General features: G+C 57.9%; 2 protein-coding genes across 2 annotated transcripts; one reads left to right on the top strand and one right to left on the bottom strand.

Annotated features, from left to right (window-relative positions):
* Nucleotides 1–765: 765 nt before the first annotated feature.
* Nucleotides 766–8,644, bottom strand: NCLIV_013290 (conserved hypothetical protein; the record flags this gene model as incomplete). Its single annotated transcript, XM_003881520.1, has 4 exons — nt 766–1,215; nt 1,821–3,360; nt 3,871–5,566; nt 8,629–8,644. The coding sequence occupies 4 exons, from the start codon at nt 8,642–8,644 to the stop codon at nt 766–768; spliced, it is 3,702 nt and encodes a 1,233-aa protein (XP_003881569.1).
* A 4,730-nt stretch (nt 8,645–13,374) lies between these two features.
* Nucleotides 13,375–22,607, top strand: NCLIV_013300 (conserved hypothetical protein; the record flags this gene model as incomplete). The annotated part of the gene is made up of 7 exons (XM_003881521.1): nt 13,375–13,535; nt 13,855–13,924; nt 14,496–14,672; nt 16,210–16,885; nt 17,357–21,633; nt 21,939–22,108; nt 22,574–22,607. 7 exons carry the CDS (start codon nt 13,375–13,377, stop codon nt 22,605–22,607), a joined length of 5,565 nt encoding a protein of 1,854 aa, XP_003881570.1.
* Between the last annotated feature and the right edge of the window lie 338 nt (nt 22,608–22,945).

A 22,945-nucleotide genomic window follows, 5' to 3' on the forward strand; every position in this document is an offset into this window, starting at 1 on the left:
CCGGAGAGAGACGCGCGCTTCATGCAGATTTAAGCTTTTGCGATCCGTAGCTTTTCCACTCTTCAGTCCGGAGACACTCGAGAAGGCCGTCTCTCTGACTTCTGTGCAGACACAGAGGTGGCCCCGTCGGTTCTCCCAAGAAGAGGCAAAACCGGGCGAGAGGCGACGCAAACGAACCTTGGCAAGATTCCCTGATGGCCGAAAAAGTTACGACGAAAGAGACTCGGACACGAGGGCAACCTCTCGACCTGGACCACAAGCCGTGGCCACAGACCTTTTCACAGCTTCACATCTTGCACCCTCTCCCTCCGCCTTCCCTTCGCAGAGAGACGCTTCCCCATTTAAACACATAATTATATACATATATACCTATATATACATATATATATAGAGAGAGCGAGATATATATAGATATATATATATATAGATATATATATATAGACATGAATATGCACATACAGGAGAGCGGGGAAACACGTACGACAACGGAGTATCCACGGCCACACGTCCCCCACAGTGCATGGCTGTAGCTTCTCTCTGGTCCACTGCAACCTTCTCGATCTGTTTTGTGGCCTTTGCTGCGGGCGCTGCGTCTTGTGTCTCGTGCTCGGGCTCTCTTGACACAATGGTAGCAAATGAGGAGACACCGCGCACCGGTGGAGGCCGTTGGAAGCTGCGCAAAAGGGAGAGAGGGAAGAGGTTCAGACTCCCGGTGGCCGAAGGAAGTCGAGGAGGCCTGCGAGTGGACGCAGCGACGGGTTGCTTTCATCTGGACGGCTGCCTCTGCGACCCGGAGGCGCTGATGTATCCGCGGTAGGAGAGACTGACGAGGCGCTGCCCCAGCGACAGAGGCACGGGCACCTCGAGACCCTGGAGAAGCTGGTCTTCTGTGAACACCCACGTGCTCACCAAGTCCTTCAGTTTCTCTCTCCGCTCTTCTTGCACCTTTTCGGCGCCTGCGCTTCTGCCTCCGACGCTCGCCTCGGCCCCGGCGTCGCCGGCGGCGTCTGCCGAGGAACAGGTCTCAGACGACGCAGAGGAAGAAGTTGATGGGCGAGGCGATGTGGACGGCGGGAAGACGAGGCGGTCGGCCGTCAGCTGGCAGTTGAACCGCGTCTTCACGTGCTCCTGGATCTCCTTGAAGGGCGTTGCAGAGCACCGGCTCTCGAGGCTGATGAAGGGCAAAATGTCGGGCGAGACAACGCGCACGCGAAGCTGAGCAGAAAAACGCAGAAAGGCGAAACCGTGGCGCAACCTCGAACGGCCACACGCACGCAAACGGTCAAAGACACCTCGAGCGAGAGCACGAGTCCCGCACGCCGCTGCGAAGACCCTCACGTGTGTACAGGCACGACACACATATGCTTATCTATACCGGGCGATATATATTGGTATATGCATATATTCTGTATAAATGTCTAAGTTTTAGGGTGAATGATTGGTGGATACGTGCAAAGAGAGGTGGAGAGAGCCGGGAGGAGGACCCGTGATGCGTGGGGAGAAATCGGCGTGCGAAGGGCTGCATTCGAAGGCCGACCATTGAATGGACAAAACGCTCCACACAGAGGCAAACAGAAAGAAGAGGGGTGGCGTGGACATTTGGTTTTTGGATCCAGAAACGCATGCCTGCAAACGAAAGCAGATTTCCTTTTCTCTTCCGCGCATCTCGCCGTTTGCCTTCTCTCTCCAGATTGGTCTTTCTTCTTCCCTCGACGTTTTCGCCCCCAGCTTTCGCGTCTTCTTCCTAGATTCCCTGTTGTTGCTCTCTCGGCCTTCCCCGATGTGTCTCCTTTCCCCTGGCCTATTTACGGTCAGCTCACCTGTCGTTTCGCGACTGTATTCCAGGGAAGACGGACAATCAGTCTCGCCCAGGGAAAGGCTGCCGGGCCATCCTTTTGTTCGAGGACGTCTTCGACGAGATTGTTTTTCTGAAGGACTGCGAGGAAGCGGCTGAAAAGCTCGTTTTTCCTTTTCTTCACGCCCTCCAAAAGATCTTCTCGCCTCGCCGCTGACCAGTCGCATGCCGCGACCGTCTCCGGCGCGGCGCCGTTGGGTCCCGCGCTGTCTCCTCTTTCCGCCGATCGTCTCCTCTCGGCCGGCTGTCTCCGCTTAGGCCCTTCTCCATCTCCGCCGCCCTGGAGAGACAGAAGCGACGCAGGCGGCACAGGCAGAGGCTCCGGAAGCATCGAGAGAAAAACGTCTATCTCTCTCGGTCGATTTCCAGGGCGAGAAGCGGAGGACGCCGCCCGCGAAAAAAGGCCGCCGCCCACTGCGACGACAGGCGTCACCAAAACGCCCGGCCCTCGGCCCTCGCCACCTCGCTCTTCGTCCACCGACGCGCCATGCGCCCCGTGGTCAGCAGCCACATCAAACTGAGAAGACGAACTGGGTGAATGGGAGGCGTGGGGAGGGAGTGAGAAGCTGAGTGAATCGAAGGCGGAATCTCCGACAGCAGCGACGAGTTTCTTCTGCCACATGAGGAACTCGGTGGGGTGCATTGACGCCGTCAGCGCGGCCCCGTGCAGGACATTTGCTCGTAGTTGCGGCGTCCCAAAGAGCGCAAGAAGTGTAGCCGACGCCCCTTGCCTCGCGTCTTCTGTCTCGCCGGTATCTGCCTTCGTTGCTCGCCCCTTCTTCTCGCGCTTCCTGCTCGCCTTCGCAGCGGTATCGCTGCCCGCCTCCTCCCCGCTCCTTCCTGCCTCCGACTCTGCAATCGCCACGGCGAGGCTCAGGCGCAGCTCTTCCGGTGAGAGAATCCCGCACTGGTCTACGACGGTTTCTGCAGTTTTGCGGCCGACGCCGTCGATCTGCATGAGACTCGCAATCGCTTCAAGCCTCTTCTGCTGTCTCCGTTCGCGGATCTCCGCGCACGTCCCAGTCTCGAGGGCCTCAAAGACCGCCTGGAGCGTGCTGGAGGCGAAGACTGGCCGCGGGGCCTGCGCGGCCGCGTCGGGCTCCATTTTGAGCCGCTTCTCGGCGCCCTTAAAGGCGAGGCCTTTGAGGCGAAAGAGGACCAGAGCCTCGGGAAGCGACCGCACGGGGATCGCCGCCTCCTGCAGAACTTGCGCGGCCTTCACGTACTGTTTGTGGCCGTGGAAGAGCGCGTCGGGCGTCTTCCCGTCTGCGGACAGAACGAGGGTCGGCGCGCCGGACGAGAAAGGCGCCGGCGAGAAGGGCACACTCGCGCCGCCAGAAGAGCCGCCGCCAGAAGGCTGCATGGATCTCAAGCGCTCGCAATCTGTCAGGCGATAATGCGCAAGGGTCAAGAGGACGGAGACAACGGGCCCGTTGGCGGCGACGACGCTCGGCCACGGCCGGAGTGGAGACAAGCTAGGGGAGTGTGGGGACGGCGAGGACGAGCTGAAGAAGAAAGAACAACCGCGAGAATCATGGGGGGGACTTCGCATATGGAGACGTGCGCAGCAGAGACAGTCGCAAGGGGATGGAGACGAGACAGGCAGACACGTCGACGAGCGGCGACTGAGGATGTGAGAGGAAAGACACACGAAGCGCGAGACGGAAGAGATGCATGGGGCAGCGCCACACACAGCCCGAAAGGAGGAAGAAAGCCACAGGACCGCGCGAGGGAAGCACAGGAGCCCCCGACGCAGAGAGCAAAGGGAACGAGCAGCGATCTACGCGAAGCCAGAGGCCGAGAATGACAGGAAAGCGGGTGCGGTTGGGCGAGAACGGAAAGAGGCCTGTCATCCCTGTCCTTCTCCACGTCTTCCGCCTCTTTTGCTCTCTCTCTCTCGCCTTCATCCGAAGGCTCTCGATTTCTCGTCCCTTTCTCTCCCTCGCGCGCGCTCCGAAGGGCGGTGCACGCGTCCCCCTTTACCCTCTCGCCCCAATTCCTCGGTTTTGTCTTACCTCTTCCCAAGGCTTTGCGCATGTGCATCTTCCGGCGTGGTTTGTTTGCTGCTCCGGCCCTCCTCGTTTACTTCTCCGGCCGCCTGCTTCTCAAAGGCTCTGACTTTCTCTTCGTGGCCGCAGCCCTTCAAGAACTCCGCCGGCAGAGAGGCCACCGTCTCGGCAACTTCTCTCTGCAAATCAGTGACTTCCTGGGCGGAAAGCGCCTGCCTGAGCGCAGCCATGCGCGCCTCTTCTTCCTCTCTCTTCTCGAGAGAGAACAACAGAGACGCCGGCGAAGACGCAGAGCTCGTCTCCTGGCCTGAGCCGGCGCCGCCCTTCCTTCCCCCCTGCACTGTCTCCCCCGAGGGTGCCCACTTCATCCAAGGTCGCCGAAACGAAGTCGAGGACGGCGAAGAAGAAGGAGACTGCAAGCGAGAAGAAGACGAAGACGGAGACTGCAAGCGAGAAGAAGAAGAAGACGGAGACTGCAAGCGAGAAGAAGACGAAGACGGAGACTGCAAGCGAGAAGAAGAGGAAGGCTGAAAGCGAGAAGACGGAGACGAAGGAGAAGCCCCAGCCGCGCCGAACGGGGACGGAGATGCCGGGGTCTTTGTGCGCCCGCCCTTCCCGGTTTCTCCGTTCGTCTTTTTCTGCGCGTTCAGAGACGTGGACGACGGCGCGAAGTTCGAACTCGGAAAGGTGATCGGGAACTGCTGGCCTGTGCCACTCTCGGCGCCTTTTCCCTGATTGGTCTTCTTCCATGGACTCCACGAATACGCGGACCGGCTTCCTCCTGTATAAGCCAATTTTTTCTCCCCGGTCTTCCGCCACTTGGCGCCTGCCGTTCCGTCTCCCAGGTCGCCCGTCTCTCCACTATCTACTCGCGGTCTCTCCTTGTCCCAAGGCACGTTTGCGCTTGTAGCCTGCAGAGACGTCATCGGAGCCTTCCCCGAGTAACGCTCTCCTCCACTCCGGCTCCCCGAGAAACGCGGAAACTGGGCAGACGCGCCTTTCCCCCCTTCTTTACTTATCTGCCAACCCGCCGTTGCATGCGACTCCTCCGAGGGCGACGAAGCCTGCGAAAGCGGCGCGCCTCCACGCGGGGCCCTCTGGAGGCTCTCCTCGCTCTTGCCTGCGTCGCGCGTCTGCTCCTCCGAACCCTCTTTTCTCTCCGTCCTCGTCACCCTCGCAGGCAACCCCGCGTCTCGAGCCCAGCCTTTGGCATGCACACTCTCGGAAGACCGAAACTTGAGAGCGCGCCGCTCCTCAACGGGGAAGGATGATGAAGACGAAGGGGAGCGGAGAGCAGAGAGCCTGGGATCGGCCCGAGCCTTCTGCAGATAGACTTCTCCCGCAGGCTCTGTCTCCTTCGCGACTCCGGGCTGATCTCCCGAGGAAAAGAGAGCGGTCTCCCCGCTGGTCTCTCGCCTTCTCCGGTCGCCCCACTTCGACAGGCTCGCCAGCGGAGACGCCTGCGCGGCACAGCCTGCTTTCTCCCGGCCGCCGGACGAGACTCTCCTCGACGACGACGCGGCCGAAAGAGAATAAGCTGTTCCTCGCCAGAGCCCCACCTCTGCAAAGTTCGACGACGCGCGCCAGGACACGCTCCAGGCGGCCGCGCGTCGTTCCGCCGTCTTGGGCGTCTCCTGTCTCCGTTCAGGACCCGAGTCACCTGCAGCCCCAGCGTCGCCAGAAACTGCAGGCGAAGTCGACTCTGGCGGAGAGGCACAGGAGCACTCGTGCCGAACCGCAGAGAGCAGCGAGGAAGAAAAGGACCACGCAGGGGGGCGAGAGCGAGGCGAATGAGAAGTAGGAGAGAGAGAGGGAACCGAAGACGCAGAGGAAGAGAAAGAGGAAGCGAAGAGTGAAGCAGGGAAAGGGGGCTGTAGAAGCGAAGAAGTGGAAGAGACAGGGAGAGCAGAAAGAGAAGGTGAAAGGTGTGGAGTGGGCGGACGAGAGAAAGCGGAAGAAGGTGCCTGTGGCGAAGAGACAATCTTTTGAAGAGAGGACGAGAGAGAAGGAGAGCATGGAAATGCAGACGGACAAAAGCAAGACTGAGGGCGACGCGCACAAGGAGGAATGATGGGTTTGTCAGAGATGGGTCGGTTCTTGGGAAGCCAGGAGCGCGCGCTCGTCGTCCGTCGAGGCCGAGGAAAAGGGGGACAAACGAGGGCGGCGGGAGGGGAAGAACGAGGCCAGCAGGGTGTGCTGGCATGCGCCTGTTTCAACACTGTCGAGAACGGCGCTTTCCGTAAAGGATCCATCTTGCCTTCTTCGCCTCTCCGAGGACGCGGCCTCCACCGAACCGCGCTGAGAGATGAATGCAACTGTGGGGCGCGTTCAAGAGACAAAGACGTCCAGAGTTTTCGTCGTGTCTCCGAACCGCGCACGGACGCAGACGGTCGCTGCGCAAGGCAAGAAGACGGTACTGGAGACAAAGGCGAGAAAGGAGAAGGAGAGAACCAGCAGCACAAAGACCGGAGAGGAGAAGAACGCGAAGGAAACTGACAGTAAGGAGAGAAGGGCGAGACGGAGCGAGCGAGAGATCGGGAGAAGGAAGAAGCTGTAGAGTCTCTGGAAACAGGAGCGAAAGCTGCAACGACGCGAGGGAGTGGGGAGTGAGAGAGAGGAACGGAGAGAATCCAATGCAGTGCCAGGACTGTTCCAGTCAAGAAACAGCTGCTGCGGCTCCAGACAAAGAGAGAAGGCGACAGGGGGCCCAGCTGGAGGCAGGCAGAGAGGCAGACGAAGAGCAGATACACACAAAGGAATCGCATCTACGTGGAGAGAGGAGGAGGAACTGGGCGAAAACCGGCGCAGGAATGGAGAAAAAAGACGGCGGAAACCGATTTCCTCCTCAGAGACAAGAACCACCAAAGACTACCAATGCATATACATATACATGTATATACATATATACAGGAGGTCTAGGTAGGCCAGGTGTACACGTAGTCAAACAACAAACGCGGGTATGTCGACGAGTACACGCATGTTTTCTCTCAACGCATTTCGTCGACACAAGCTGCCGCGAGTCCCCCCCCCCTTTGCGACAGTCAGCGCAGAGAGATGTGATTTTTGGTTTATAGAAATCATCTTTCTAGAAGCCGAAGACGAGCATCCGGTCTTCGTTGATGCCAGGAGTCCGCGCAGCGAAGAAACAGTCTCATGCAGCTTCAACTGAGCCCGAGTCGCAGCAGGTGCGCCCACTTGTGTGTACGAGAGCGAGAGGCTGGTGGCTGTTTGCGCCCTGGGATGGCGAGGAAGAAAAGCGGGAAGTCCCGGGAAATGCTCACAAAAAAAAGTGGCAGGGAAGGACTCAGGCAGGAAAGGATGCAGCGCGTTTTCCGCGGGTTTGAGTTCCAGGCGAGCGTGGACCGCCTCGGTGCTGAGCGGCTGAATTCCTAGAATCAGCGGGCTGCCTGGAAGACGGGTGCCGGCGGAGAGAGACGTGTTTTCGAACTAGACACGCGGGAACCTCGTTCTCACACACAAACGGCAGAACAGAGAAACCGGCGAAAGCGAAGGCTCGCGAATGCTGCGCCAGTGCAAGGCCTTCTCCGCCCTCTCCCGTGCGCGCCAGCAGACACGCACGCCTGTCAGAGCGACGCGCGACAAACAGATGGCGAGGAGGTTCGAAAGACGAAAGGCACGTCGTCTGGTTTTTTTTTCGGGCCGACTCGCCGTGTCTTGGTCAGAGGGGTGACCTCTCGCAAAGCGCACCGGGGGAAAGCGCTCCCTCTCCAAGCCCCGGAGCGACGTGTCCTCTCACTGGATTCCCCGGTGTCCCATTTCTCAGGAAAGGTGCGGAACGCCACGCCCTGTTTCCGGCGAAAACAGTTCTCTTCTCAGGCAAAGAAAAGCACGTGGTACGAGGGCGCTTAATTTCAGTGGGCGGCAACACGCCGTCTACACCGACACACACATCCAGCACACTGGCGTTTGCTGTTCGGAAACGCGGGGCGAAAGACAGTGGCTTTCCAGTGTATAGACAGTCCAGATATCGACGCAAATCCACAAAGAATGCAATCGAGTGCGCCCGTGCACATCTACAGATAGATGCAGTTGTGTGTGTGAACGCGAAACTCTTCGCTTTTTCTCGGCCTTCCTGCGCATGTGTGTGACCTGCGGTCCGAGCTGCCTTCGTACCGCGTCGGCTTGCGTGACTTCGCGCCGATTTTTGAAAGTGCGTCGCAGTGACGTGGCGGGCACCGCCTGGAAAGAAAACTCCAAACTCGACGCTCTCCGAGACGGCACAAAAGCGAGAGACCTCTCTTCGGTCGCAGCCTCTTTCTCCAAGATAGATCCTTTCTGCTGGTGGCTGAAAGCAAACGTGCCGTATATCGTGCTAGTCGTCCCCGCCATATCTGGGCGCTGGCTGGCCAGCCTCAAACTTCAGGGCACCCTGTTTCGCGGTGAAGGCGGGGGGAAACGAAAACATCAACGCGCTCGCCGAACCCCCCTCGTCGCCGCTTCTGTCGCCGATGCAGCTGTACGGGACTCGCTTAGAACCGGATGCAACACAGCGAGAAAAAACGCCGCGTGTCTCGCGAACGTGGAACGCCTCTTTGCGGGCTCCACGGGCGCAGCCTGGGTCGAGCCGGATAAACTCCATACCCTTTCTCTCCGGTTTTCCTCTCTTCGCTGGGGCTCCGAAATGCGCCGGTTCCGAAGAACAGGCGGAGGAACGTCTCAGCGTCGATTAGTCCCCTGTTTTATTGTCGTCGGCTAAACCCGACGCACAGATAAGGCCTTCGGAGAATTCCTCGGATCGCTCACGCCTTCGCGTCTCCATAGGCGGCGTGAACGGACAGCAGCCTTCTCTTTCGTCGGCCTTGCCTGTGCCAGACACAAGGAAGCGTCTCGATGGTCGGGGGAAGCGAACTCCCTTGCAACTCCTGTCTCAGAAGCCCGAGAGACGGACGGGAAGGCCTTGAAGGGTCAGCAGAGTGAGTCTCTCTTGCGCGCTGTCCTTTCCACCTTGCGTACTCTCTCGGAGATCACGTGAAAAGCCGACACTTCGAGCAGAAGAGAACTGCGTGTTTCGGCCTCGTCTGGCTTTCTCTGGCTCGTGCTCGCGTCTTTTTCCGGCGCAGAACAGGGGTCACCCTCGGACTTGCCGGCCGAGCGAAAAAAGTGGAAAGACGAAAACTCGAAGGACACGAGGACGAACAAGAGGGAAGACAAAAGAAGCACTCTCCACGGACAAGAAGGTGAGCCTTTCGTTTCCCGCGGCTGCGGCGTCTCCAGCGTCTCCAGCGTCTCGTCTGAGGCCCAGCTGGGCTGCAACGTCGCTGGAGAGAGCGGCGAAAAGGAACAGCGGCGCCGCATCGGCAGCTGCTCAGCGCGGCCTGACAAGACGAAACCTCTCTTGAAATGCAGAAACGAATCGACAAAAGGGACGAAAGCAGGGCGCGTCGCTCCCCTCGCCTCGTCAGTCGGCGTTCGCCTCCAGCAGCCAAACCCGTTCTATCGGGGGGCAGCGAGGAAAGAAACGACAGACTTTTTTTGGCGACTTTTACGAGAAAGCGGTCTTCTTTCGCATCTTTGCGGAGTGAAACGCGACCCGTGCGGCGACCTCCAGGGGCGCAAGTCTCTCTTCGTCGTGGTATACTGGAGAGAGCAGCAGGTTGCCTCCTTCTCATTTCGTGGTGTAGGAAAGAAGGATTTTCTGTCGTCCTTCCCTCTGTCCATTCCTTCCGCCTTCATTCTTCGGCTTCTCGTCACGCATGTTGCCTCTCTGCTTGCTTGCCGTGAATCGACCTTTCGGTTTGCTTCCCACTCTTCCTGCGCCATCTAGCTCTTCGACCGCTATCTCGGCATCTTCTCTTCATGTTCGTGTCGGGCGTTTTGTCCAATGGTTTCTTGCTTTCGCGTCTCCGTTCTTTCGCCGATTCTGCTATGCCAAGCCGTGAAAGACTCGTGAGGACGGCGTCCCTTGACTCCTCGGTTTCCTCTCGACTGGAGACAATGCGGCCCTGTCTTTTCGTCTCGCCTTCGTGAGCCGACCGCGATGGGCGCTGAAGAGGCACGGACGCGGTCGCACGGGGAGACACCTGCGCCGGTGGCGGCCCGGGACCTGCGAAGAGAGTCGGAGACACTCCTCTGGGGTGGGGCGAGAGGCGAAAAGCAGGACCAAAGTGGAGAGAGACGGGAGGCGAACGCTGTCGCAGGCTGTGATTCTCTTTCTGCGGGCTTTCGCAGTGCGGAAACGAGCGACAGACAGCTGTCGGAATCCTTGTGGAGGCAGACGGTCTCTGCTGCGTCTCCTGCCTACGGCACAGCCACAGCATGTCGGTCTTTGCATTTCTCTCGCGCTTCTGGTGTCGCGTCTTCTCTGCTGCACACCGCGGCATCGGCGAAACGTGGAGACAATCTCGGCCAGAAAACGGAGAACCCTTCCCTTTCACTTCCGCGTCCGCGTCCACATTCGTCTCTCTATGCATCTGCCGCGCCCTCCGACTTCTCTCTTCCGTCACCAAGTTCTCATTCGCATCAGAATCTAGGTTCTCACGGGCTCGGCGCCCCGCCTCCCCTGACTTCTCCACCTGCTGCAGAGAGAGCGAGGAGGGCTCTTCCTGTCTGTCTTTGCAACTCCCGTGTCTCCACCAACACCGGCTCGGGCGGCGCCACGCGAGCGCCCGCTGTCTCTCGTGAGGGGGACGGAAGTGTCTTCGGGTCACCTAAGAGAAGGCAAACTGATGAGGAAGCGCACAGACGGGACGCACGAGGCGCGGCTCCGACATCCAGTGTCTCTCTCCATGGCGGTGCCTTCTCTGCTTCAAGCGTCGGCGCCTCTGCGCCTCTTTCGTGCCCCACTGCTTCGGTATCTCTTGCTTCGCCTTTCTGCGATTCTTCCCCCTCTTCCTGTTCTTCCTCGTTTTCTCCGTCTTCATCATCGTCGTCCTCTTCAACGTTAAGTCGTCTAGAAAGTCTCCCGCCTTCGGTTCTTCGTTTTCTTTCTTGTCATTTCCTCTCTCTCTTTGACGCCGCCCGCCTCGCTCGCTGCAGCCGCACCCTTCTCCTCGCGGCTCAGTCCCAGTGTTGGATGCGTCATCATCTCAAAGCAGGGGCAATCCATTCGCTCTATATGTGCTGTCATCGCTCTTCGTCTTCCTCCTCCTCTTCCGCTTCCTGCTCTCCAAATTCTTCGTCTTCGACTTCTTCCTCTTCGACTTCTTCCTCTTTGGCTTCTTCCTGTTCACGCTCTCCTTCCGTCTCTTCAGCGTCGTCTGCTTCCTCTTCTTTCGCATCTGTACCGTCTGTGGTGGAGCCTCCACACGGCCGACGCCCAGGAGCGTCCGTCTCCGAGGCCTTACGCCCACGAGAGAGGCCAGGAGACACGCATCCACAGAGTCTCTCTTCACCTTCCTCCGCAGACGCGTGCCCGGGTGAAAGCTGTGCGTGTTGCGGCGAAGGCGCGCTCTACGGAGGAGACAAGGCGACGCGCCGCCTCAGGCGCCGCGCTTGGCTTCTCGCGCAAGGTCGCCTCGACCGCCTGGGGCTCCAAATCGCTCGCGAGCTCCAGTGGGAGAGCGCCTTGGGCCGCGCGCCTGCGGGCCGTTTTTCGGTGTCTCCGACGGGCCCTCCTGCCTGGACGCAGGAAGAAGGGCCTCGCCGCGACCGCGGTCGGACCCGTCCAGCGCCACGGGCGAGAGACGCGGCGGAAGCGGCAGAAGCGGCGGAAGCGGCGGAAGGCTGGAGACAGGAACGAGGCGAAAGACCCGACAGCTGCCAAGCAAAAGAAGGAAAAGAAGACAGGGCGGAGGCGGAAGCCGAGGAAGCGTGGCGAGAGGACAGAGACTGTGGAGTGGGGGAGCGAGACTCCAGTTGTCGACGGCATCGCCACGAAGAAGGTGGAGACTTAGCGGAGAGCGTGGCTGCGTCAGCATGGGGGAACCGGGGGACGGTGGGGAAAGAGAGAACAGGGAGCGCGCAAAGAGCCGGTGGCGCCCAAGGAATCGACGACGATTCCGCAAGGGCTGCGGCTCGACAGGCAGTCGCGGCTCTGTACCCGAGGCCTTTTATGCCGGATGTTCATTTCGATCTCAGCCGGCCGCTCTCGAGTTCCAGAAGAAACGAATTGAAGTCGCTCTCTTCACAGCGACAGGGGCCTGCGCCTCGCTTTTCCTCGTTTGTTGCTTGGACGTCGGACGGTCCCGTTCCAGACAGCAAAGAGGACGAGCTCGGCGCGTTGCTGCCTGGGGAAGAGGAAGAAGACGAAGCACTGCCCTGGCCGTGTCAGGAGATCTTTGCGTTTCTTCTCGAGTGTCGCCTCGATGACGCTCGAGCCGACGAAATTCGCCGAGATGTCCCGCGCACGTTTCCCCGCCATCCCTAGTGAGTGCCGACACCCTCATCCAGAAAGAAAGCTGCAAATAACACAAAGCTGTCTCCTACCGTCGGGATTGCGACTCCGTCAAATCGAAAGTATCGTCCCACTGCATGCACTTTGCAGAAAGCCTAAACCCCTTTCCACAGCACATAAATAGATCAATACGTGTGTGTGTATGTTGGGTGTGCATTCACATGCATGTGCATATACATCTTTATTTATGCCTCGTCATTCATTTGTTTTTTGTTGGTTTTGTGCATCGGTATCTTTCGCAGAAAGCGAGTTGGTGTACAGACAGTGCAGGCTTCAGTTGCACGTATCGGTTTCTGTGACGGCTGTCCCGTTGTTGCTGTCCATTTGCTGGCATGTCGTGTGGTTGCCTCGGTGGCGCGGCCGTGCGTCTCTGGGCCTTTTTGAATTCCCGAACGTCGCGTCTGTCTGCTCGGGCCGCCTGCTCAGTTTTCGGCGGAAACAGGGACGAGCGAAGCTCCACGCGATTCTTCACGCCTACGCCTGCCTATGTCCTTCCACCGGATACTGCCAAGGCAAGCGAACTCGAATTGCAAAGACTCGCCCCTTCGCTCGACAAATTCTGTGCTCTGTGGAAGACGCACGTGCCGATCAGTTGCTTCCGCAGTTCCGTGTCGCTGCGAGAACAAATCCACGTCTCTCCCCAAAGATATCTCTGGAACCTTAGGCACCTACGCAAATACATCCGAGATATACGTATGCGTATGCGTGTATTTGTGTGTGTGTATATATATATGGCTGTATTCGTTTGGTTCCTATACATGTGGATATATATATGCGTGGATTTTCAGTGTGTGACTATGTATATGTGGTGTCTATGAATGCATGTATGTATTAACTATCTAGAAATATATGCGTATACATTTGTGTATATGTGTGATGCATGCACACCTGCATCTGTCTATCTATAGAAGTACCCGCGTGTGCATATAACCGTGGTGTGCATGTATTGCTGCGAATGCGAATGAGTGTTTATCTTTTCTTGTCGAATGCTTGTCTCTCCTCTTTTGTTCTTGCTACCGGATTCGTGTGTGCTCCACATTGATGGTTCCCCCTCATTCGTCTTTTCCCCGTTACTCAGTGGGTGTGATGGTTCTCCTGAGTGTAGCTCGGACGCATGTCGTTTTTCTCTTTTTTCCGTTCTGCCTTTCTTCTTAGGGATGAACTTTGTGGCCGGCGGTTTGCTGCTCTTCACGGGGAGTGCCTTGTGTGCCTTTTGGGCGTTTGTCATCATGCTGCGATGCCTGGATTGCCAACTTCTCTTTGCCTCGGGCGTTCCTCTTCTGGATGCGCGCGTTTTCCAATTCAACGCACTTCTCACGTGAGCATCCGCACTTCCTGTTTTTTTGCTTACCTCACCTTCCTCGTCCTTCCGTATCCCTGCGTTCTGCGTCAGGGGCATCTTATTCTCTTCCCACGTCTCTTGTGCCGTGAGGAAAAGAAAAGCTTTGTGCGCGACTCTTTCTTCTCCCCGGCGAGTGTGTCGCCCGCGGCTTCTCTTCCTCTGTCTACCATGTGTTCCCGTTTTTGCGTGAATTCAACATCATGTTTCTCTTCAGCTGAAGGGCCTTTGATTTCCAACTTTACAAGGCCAAACTACTTCGTCTTGCTCTCGTGCTCTCGTCCGTCTTCTGTTTCAGGCATCACCTGCCGAAACTGTCTCAGCACCTACTCGCGCACTCCCTCTCTTTTAGTTTTTTTGCACACCAAGTAAGAACGGAGGCCTTCCCTCTCTCTCCTGTTCTCTTACCGGAGGAAAACGAAAAAAGCGCGAGAGACAGGGGCCGTCGAGGTCAGATCGAGAAGGGACAGAAGGGAGGCGGAAAAAAAGGTTCCTTTTCCGTCCTTTGTCTTCTCGCTTCCTTCCTGTCCGTCTTTGCTGTTTGATGTGAGCCTCCACTGAACCCCCTGCCAGGGACCGTGTGATGCTCCAGAGGGCCTTTGCTTTCCGCGCGCGCCTTGTGTGCCTTTTGGACTCCTTTCACTCTCTCGCTCCTCTCGAGCCTTTCTCGTCTGCTCCGTTTCGGCTCCGGGGCCTCGCTTTCCTCGCTGTGTTGGATCTCAGTATCCGACGACGTTCAAGCTATTCCACATCCCCGCTCTGTTCTCGGCGCAATAAATGGGTTGGTGTTACCACTCGCAAGAGAACAAGGCAGCTCCCAGATGCTCGCATCATCAGTACTCTGGCCTTAAACTGTAGACGGTCCGCAGAGGCTTATACCCTACAGCTTTCTTGAGGTCTTATCCCACCTCGGGCATCGTTTTTCTGTCGTGTCTTTAGTGGCTGATGACTTGCTTCGCGTACCACGTCGACTTGCCCACGGTCGCCTGCGTCTGGGACGCGTTCTTCTTGGACGGGTGGAAGGCGCTCCTCCGCGCGGCGGTCGTGCTGCTCGCGCGGCTCGGGCCCGCGATTCTGGAGTGCGACAGCATCGACGAGATTCTCGCCGTCGTTCGGGTGAGAGACCGCGCGAGGCACCCGCCAGGCGTGCGACGACGAAAGGGGGAGAGGCACGAGACAAAGAGGGACAGACAAAAGGGGAGAAGAGGGGGAAACCCGCACACACGCAGAGGGCTCGAGAGCTGGGAAACTGAACAAAGTGAGGCGAAGAGATGGCGGGGACGTTCGTCCACCTGGGGTAGGAAACAGGGAAGGAGCAGAAGCAAATGCAAAGACACAGGAAAGCCTGAAGGAAGAAAGCGGGGAAAGAGAGCCGAAGCTGAAACAAAGGGAACGCACAAGTGGTAGAGGTCTTGTTCAAGCCGCTTTTTCGTGTCAGGTTAAGGGGAATGGCGTGAGTTCCAATGAGCGGTGCTCGTCCTGCATGAACAGCACGCGGCAAGAGACCCGCCAAGGCGCGGCGTCTTCCACGCCCTTTTCTGCTTCCTCGGCGTCGGCTTCCTTTCCGTCTTCCCCTCGCCATTCTTTGGCCGCTCGTCAGTGCGGAAGGACGACTGGGCACGCGCTGCGCTCTTCCCCTTCGGCTCTTGTGTCCAGCGCCCCAGACCGCAGCTCTTTTCTCTCCGTCTGGTCTACTTCTTCCTCCATTTCGTTTGCTTCTTCCTTCTCTTCCCCGTCTCCCGCGCTGAACGACGAGAGAGGCCGCGAAGGGAAACTCCGAGAGGCGCTGCCGGCGAAGAAGGCTCCAGGCCCCCCCTGCCAGTGTCGCTGCTTCTCGGGGTGTCGGTACACTGCCTTTTCCCGTGCAATGCGAGCCGTTAAGATCACGAACCGTCTTCTGGAAAACGTCGACCGGACGTTTTTGAACAGAAAAATGCTGGCAAGTCTCTGTTTCTGGCTCTGTGGGTGTTCTCTCGACCTGGTCCTCTCCTTCGCTTCCTTCTTCGGGAGTTCTCTGCGCCTCGCAACCGTCTCTTCTGTTCCTTTCTTTCCTTTCTTTCGTTCTTTTCTTTCCTTTCTTTCTTTCTTTTCTTTCCTTCCTTTCGTTCTTTTCTTTTCTTCCTTTCGTTCTTTTCTTTTCTTTCTTTCGTTCTTTTCTTTCCTTTCTTTCGTTCTTTTCTTTCCTTTATTTCTTTTCTTTCCTTTCTTTCGTTCTTTTCTTTCCTTTCTTTCGTTCTTTTCTCGCTGTTTTGCTGCACACGCCCCCTGCTGTTTCCTCAACTCGATACCCGCACGTGTGAAGGAGAGACTGTCCGCGGGTTTTCGGTCTTTGATTCCTTTCCTCTTCTCTCTCTAGGCGCTTGTGCTCTGTCTGCCTTCTTCCACTCCTTCTGACCCAGCTTGTCGCCTTCGTCTCTTTCTTCTTCCATTTCTCTCTTTTCTCTTTTTTCGTTATCTCTGTTTCTGACTTGAGCGCGCCTCCACACAAGTGCTCCAGGCTACACTCTGCTCTCATCCCTTTCAGCCTGCCGCCTCGTTTCCTTGGTTGTGTTGCTTCGTTCTTCCTGTCGCTTGCCCCTTGTTTGCTTCGCGAGAAGTTCTCGATTTATAGTTCGCCGCTGCGTCCCCCCTCTGCTACCTCTTCTTCTCTCAGGCCTTGCTCGATGGCCTTGCCTCTGCAAACCTCCCCGGCGACGGCGAGAGCCGAGACACCCCCTCTCCCTGCGCCCCGACGAGCTCGGCGGTCGCCTTCTCTCCATCTTTTTCCTCTTCTTCCTTGGGTCTGTTGTCTTGGATCTTCGGTGCGCTTCCAGTGAGGAAGGAACTCTCTTCAGATGAAGAGAGACGAATGCAAACAAGCGCCCCTGACTGTCCCCGTGTTGCCTCTTTGTCTCTTGAGAAGGACACCCTGGTTGAGCCTCACCCGGGAGACAGAAGAGGTTTGGAGCCCGAACCGAGAGACAGAGTCTCTGCTCCGGCTGCCTCGTCCTGGCCTCCTGCTTCGCAGCCGGTCTCCTTATCGAGCACGAGAGGAGGCGCACCCGAACAGGCAACTGCCGAGAAGACCGGGCAAGAGGCAGGGCGACGCGAAGCAAACAAGAGACAACGCGACACACGCGCGAGGCCCCAGGCAGAAACCACAAAGTGTCTTGCTCCGACAGCCGTCGCAGGGAACAGCGAAGTGAAGCTGGAGCAAGAGAGAAAGAGAGGAGAGACCGAGCATGCGACCGCCGCGCGTCTCTTCATTCGAGCAGTCTCTGCCGCCGTCTCGACCGGCGAAGATGAACACCTCAGGCGCATTCAGCCTTTGACGCACGGCGTCCCTCAAGGTGCAATGACACAGGAGCTGTTTCTCTCGCGATTCTTTCCTTTGGGTTTTTCTTCTCTCTGTGTGTGCGGTCTCCGGTCAGGATCCTTGTCCGAAGGTCCTCGCGTGTCTTCTCGCTCGCATCTTCCTTGTTCCTGCTCCTTCTCTTTCTCCCCTTCGTGTGGCCTCTGTTCGCTTTCTCCGTTGTGCGGTTTTCCCGTGTCATGCTTTCCTTTCTGTCCTCTCCCCTGCTCTTTATCTTTCTTCTGCCCCGCTTCTCTCGTTCTCTGCCGACGCCGCGCCGGTGCGTCGTGTGGCGCTTGTCGATCAGCGTTTCGCGTTCCTCTCCTTCTCTCTTCTCGGATTTCTTCTTTCCCCTCCTCCTCTCTTCTTCGTGAAGCCATCAGGTGCTGCGAGGCATCTCCTCTTTTCTTTTTCTTTTGCATTTTCCCCCTTCTTTCCGCTCTGTTGATTCTCAACTTTGTTGCCACAGGCCCCGCGGAGTTTTCTGCCTCTCGAGAGGGTCCGTCGTCTTCGTCGTGTTCTCTCTCTACGAGAACCGATACTAATTTAGGCTCTCCTCTCGCAGGATATTTGCTTCTTCTCGGCGACGAAGGTCCGCACGAGATGCCTTCTTCCTCATTTTCTTCGCCTTCTCCATTGTCTTCCTCTTCTCCCTCCTCTTCGTTCTCTTCTTCCTCCTCTTCGTCCTCTTCTTCCTCCTCTTCTTCCTCCTCTTCTTCCTCCTCTTCTTCCTTCTCTCCGCCTTCTTCTTCCTCTTCCTCTTCCTCTTCTTCCTTCTCGCCGTCTTCTGCCGGCCGAAAGCCTGCACCACCGCGTCCCTTGGAAAGCGAGCGAGAGGCTGCACTAGCCCCCGTCGACGTTTCGCTGCGTCTCTCACCTCAGAGCAGAGGCGCCTCGTCGCGTCTGCTGCGCGAACCATCCCGTACCGCTCGAGACGCTCCACGAAACCCGCCGGGGCGTCATCGAGGTTCCGGCGATGGCGATGTTCTGTCTCGACGCTCATCCAGCGACCTTCCACTTGGCGACAGCAGCGCGATTAGGCGATGCTTCCTGAAAGAAGGAATGGCGACCGCAGGCAACCCAAAGAGTGAGGAGACAGTCGAGCCAAGAGACTCCTTTCCTCCCCCTGTCGAGGCGAACTGCCGATCTCTGCCCTCACGGGCTCGTGGGGGCCTGGAAAGAAGCACGGCAGCCGCGCGAATTTCCGTCTCCTCGTGTCCCTCTCTGCCTTCGCCGTGTCGCTACTCTCTCGTCAAGGCAGACGCTTCCCTGTTCTCCCCTTATCCTTTGTGTCCGATTCTTGCGTGTGCGTCTTCTTCTTTCGAGGGCTCTCAGCCTTCTACCGGCTCGCAGAGCCGCCGGCGACGGGGTCAAGGCCCCCATGCAGGCCCGCTAGTTGGACTCTACACGTCACCTCCGGTGTATTTCCACACGACTTTCGCGCAGCCTCAGAGTTCCGCCTCTTTGTCGGCGCGTGGTCGCGATTTCGGGTCTGTCTCCCTGCCTGGAAGGACCGATCCGAGCAAGGTGTCTCCGCCGGAGACAGTGCAGAGCACGTCGGGAGGCTCTTTTTTGGCCGGAAAGGCGGAGCCCAGAGCCCAGACGACTCCTCGGCACGTGCCACTGACGGACGATCTCTCTTCTTCCCCAGACCCTCCTGAGGCACCCAGCGGCGTCTCTCGAGACGACAGCCAGCGAGAAGACAGACACGAGACGCGAAACGACAGTCAAACGAACAGGATAAAGGACCGGGTTGATTCCTCAACTGTTCATGACGAGTGCCGGCATGTTGCAGCTCTTTCTATCCCTTCAAACCCTTCTAACCGAGACACAGTTGACCGTCGTCTCTCCGACACAGGCGTTGTTGAGGGCGTTCGCCAGCGCGAGAGCGAAGCAGGTCAAACTTTGGAAGCAGAAAGGGTATGCCGCGAGCCGTCCGGTTCTTCGAATGCGTGTTCGCCTTGTTCGTCTTCTCCGGCGCCCCTGTCTCTGCCGTCGGGTTCCTCTCCGCCCGTTTCTCCATCGGCTTCGAAGGACCCGGCGTTGTTTGTATGCGTGGACATGCGCAGCGTAGTCGTTCGTGAGCTGCCCTGGGAAGGCACGTGGTTGCAGCTGGCGCCCGCAGAGCAGTCCGTGCTCTCCTTTGCTCTCCTGGATCCTCTGAGGCATCTTCTTCGGAAACGGAAGGTCTCCATGGGCCGAAGCGAGAAAACAGAAGGCGGCCGGACGGCGCGAGGAGTGTCCCTGGAAGGGAACTGGCGACGACGACAGACAAAGAACACTGGAGACACCGAGAGAACACAAGCAGAGGCAAGGGAAGCAGCGTCTTCGGAAGCGATGTGTCAGAACGGGGTATCAAGCGGAGTCACAGGAGCTTTGGTCTCGGAAACATCCAACCAAAAGACACCCACCTTTTCGTCCTCTCTGTCTGACTCCCTTCGTGGTGCTGGCCAGGCGCCGTCCTCCTCGGATGCGGGAGCAGGGAGAGAAGAAAAGGCAGGCAACGGCGAGAGAAACTCAGATGTCTCCAGCGCCTGTGTCGACTCACTCGGGGCGACGCTTCCAACTTCTGTCTTCGCTGCCGGTTCTGACCTTCCGGCAGATGTCTCAAGCTCTCGCGACACGTCTCATATGCGACCGTCTTCATCGTCCGCTCCTGGTTCTTCTCGAAGACCTGCCATCCCCGATGCTTCTTCCTCTTCCTGCCACTCACACGCGTCAGCAACCCGTTCTTTGCCATCTTTCTCGTCGCCTTACCACGCCGCTGTTCCTTCTTCCTCCTGCGTTGCGAGTTCCTCTTCGTCCTCTCCATCCTCGTCCTCTCCTGCGTCTTCCTCTCCTTCGTCTTCCTCTCCATCTTCTTCCGCTTCCTCTTTGGTGGATTTGTGTCCTGCTTCGCTGTCTTGTGGTGTGCATGCGGCCGGCGAGGAGGTCGACTGGTCTCTGCTGTACGAGCTAAAAGAGGCGGAGCGAGACGCTTTGGGTCTCGGCGCGTCGTTTGTTGGGGGCTCTGTGCAAGGCCGCTATTTTCTTTTGTCGATCGCAGAGATGGAGAGGACTCGGCGTTGTCTCGTGGATGTCGAGTCGCAAACCTACACCGATGTCCAGCACTTTCGGCGGAAGGTCGCGGCAGCCGAGAGGCAGGTCCTGAGACAGCATCGAACGGAGCGCACGCAGGAGAAGAAGTACAGACGGCTGATCTACGAGCAGGAGAAAGCGTACATCGCCAAGCTGTCTGCGATGCACGACCTCGACACACTGATCAACGCCGACAGGCGAGAGAGCGACGCCAAGGCCCAGGGAGCAAACGACGCAGAAGGAAGAGAAGAAAGAGAAGAAGAAAGGAAAAAAGGAAGAGAGAAGAAAGAAGAGCGACGCACATCGGGGGGCGTTGCTGGTGAGGCTATCTGCAGCGTGGCACGAGAGACACACCCGCGTCGGCGTGGCGTCCATGAGGAGTCTTTCAGTGACTTTAGGGGCGACGAAAAGGCAGCTAGACAGGAGCCGTCCAGCGGCGTGTTTCTCGAGGCAACAGGGCGAGAGGAGAGCGACGGTGCACGAGGGAGGCGAGAGCAGGCGAGGAAAAGTTGGGGCGACATGGAGGCAGCGCAAGAGAGGAAAAGGTTGGAGAAGAAGGCCGACTTCGTTTCCCTGTCTTCCTCTCCTCCGGATAGTTCGACCCGGCGCCCTGTATGTGTTGACGTGCCACAAGAAGGGGAAATCGCAGTGGAGAAAAGAGGCGACGAAGTGATACAAGAAGACACAATGCAGAGAGACGCTTCGCCGCTTCCACCCTGTCCATTTCCTTCGCTAGAAGACCAAATTTGCGGTGGCGCGTCTACATTTGGGGTGGGAGAAGCCAGGAACGACGGCAGCGGTTCGCTGGTTCTCCACTGTGTGCGTGACACGGCAAAGTGGGGGCGGAACAAAGAGGGCCGGGATGCTTCCGGGCCTTTGTCTGTTCTCTCGTCTTCGGCAAAAACTGTGCGGTCCGTCTTCAGTGTTGCTGCTGGCTGGGGCTCTAAATGGCTGCTTCTCGATCGGCTTCTGGCATCTACCGTCGCTCCAGAAGGCTCACAGGCGCGACCTGGCCACAGCGAGCGGAGACGCTACGAAGGAGCGGACGGCGAGCGATTGCTGCGAGGGCCGTACGGAGGCGGCGAAGGCGAGGCAGACTCGAAGAGGGCGATCTCAACGGTGGCGCGACCGTGGAGAGACGCAGAGAGACAAACGGAGAATCAGGGGGCTGAGCAGGGAGACGATAGAGACAGAGCCGACAAGAAGAGCGCGGGCGGGGACAAAAGAGAGGGGGGAGCAGCCGAGCAACAAAACAAGAGTGGCAGGGGGACATTTTCAGAAGGAAAGGTTAAGGCAACTGAAGACCAGGGCTTTAGACGTCGAGGTGAGTGTACCTACCGCGAAAAAACCGCCGGTGGAGAACGGCAGGAAGACGGAAACGAGAGCGATATGAGCGCAAGCTCTCGAGCGGCGAGGACATCAAACCGCCTTCTGGCCTCCGCGTCGCAACTTTCTGGCCTGTCGCTGCCGGCCGGCGCAGAGAGACACTCAGAGACTCCTGCGAGCGAGAGAGAAGGGCCGAGAGTGAACGAAGCGTTGAACAGGCAGCGGGAAAACGAGCAAGACGAACGAAAGGGCATCCGTGTTTCCTGGGTGTCTGCCACCGTGAGAAACGACGAAGATTTGGCGACAGCACGCAAAGATGCGATTGCGGCAGCGTTAAAGAGGGTAAGGTAGAAGCGATCTTCTTTCCCGTTTCCTGTTTTCTCGAAAAGGAGTTCCAGAGTCGTCACTGTTCTTCCTCCTTCTTCTTGCAGTGCACGCGAACGGATCTCGTCCTTCCAACACGCCTTCTGTACACCACTTGCTCTCCACGTTCTGTCTGTCTTCCCCTCACTTCTCCGCAGCCCTGCGTTCTGGTCTTCCTGCGTCGTTTTTGCGCCCTTTTCTCTTCTTGACGCGTCGTTCCACATGCTTCGCTTCTCGTCGTCCGCCTTCTCGCTCTCGTCTCTGCGTTATTCTCTCGTTCGCAGCCCTGCTTTGCTGCCTCGCAAAATCTTCGAAAGTCCTCCTTTCTCTGGGCTGTACAGGTCACCGCTGAAGAGAGGACGCTGACCAAACGAAAGGCAGCGGCGGTGGAGGCGCGCGCGAGGCTGGAGGCCTTGACGGCCGAGACGCGAGACGTGCTGGATGTGAAAGACCAGTAAGTGGAGAGACAAACGGGTGCTTGGTGTGGAGCCTAATATTCGCGAAGGAGAGAAAGACCGGTGTGTCGAAAAACAACTGTGGCAACGAGGGGGAAAGACCTGTAGCGCGTCGGTACTAAATAGGCCCCAAGCAACGCGCGATCCGAGCGATACCGGCGAGGGGGCGAATTCCGGCTCCAAATGCACACCCCTGACATTCTGTGGACCATGGTGGGCTCCAGGGCTGCTGCCCGAGGCACTGTGCACGGAATGGAGCCTGGGAAAGCAACAGTAGAAGGCAACCTGAGAGGGGAAGACCCAGCGGGAGCGCCGGGCGTCTCGGTCCACGGGGTATATACAGCCGAATTCGTGTTGTTGCGATGATTATGTACAGCGCACGATGAACATTTTTCGTGGATGCCGGTCCAGTACGGAGAGGTCGGCGAAGGGTCCTACTGTCTCCTGGCCTCTCTTACTCTCAGTCAGCCAGGAGACGAGGCTCCGATTTACGTGTAGTCGACTTGTTTCAGTCTTTTTCTCTCTGGTGGGTTCACGGTTCGTGTCTCTCTCTCCCTGTCACTGAGTTGTTCCTCTTGTCGGGGTGTTGATCTATTCTCCCGCTCAGGGATTGTGTGTGCTCTTCCGTGGGCAGTCTGCAGGCATCGCTTCAGGATTTTATTACCAACCAGGAAGAGCATAAAAGCGCCGAAGTTTCTCGACTCTTGGCCACAGGTCAGTGGCGGCAGTCCCTCCCACCGGAGATCCGAAGGCAACAGCCTGCCTCCCTACAGAGACTTCTCCGTAGCCTTTCAGTGATCTCTGTCAACCACACGGCTGCTCTCTCTTTCCCGAGT

Source organism: Neospora caninum, chromosome V (assembly GCF_000208865.1).
Source record: "Neospora caninum Liverpool complete genome, chromosome V".
Lineage (NCBI taxonomy): Eukaryota > Apicomplexa > Conoidasida > Eucoccidiorida > Sarcocystidae > Neospora > Neospora caninum.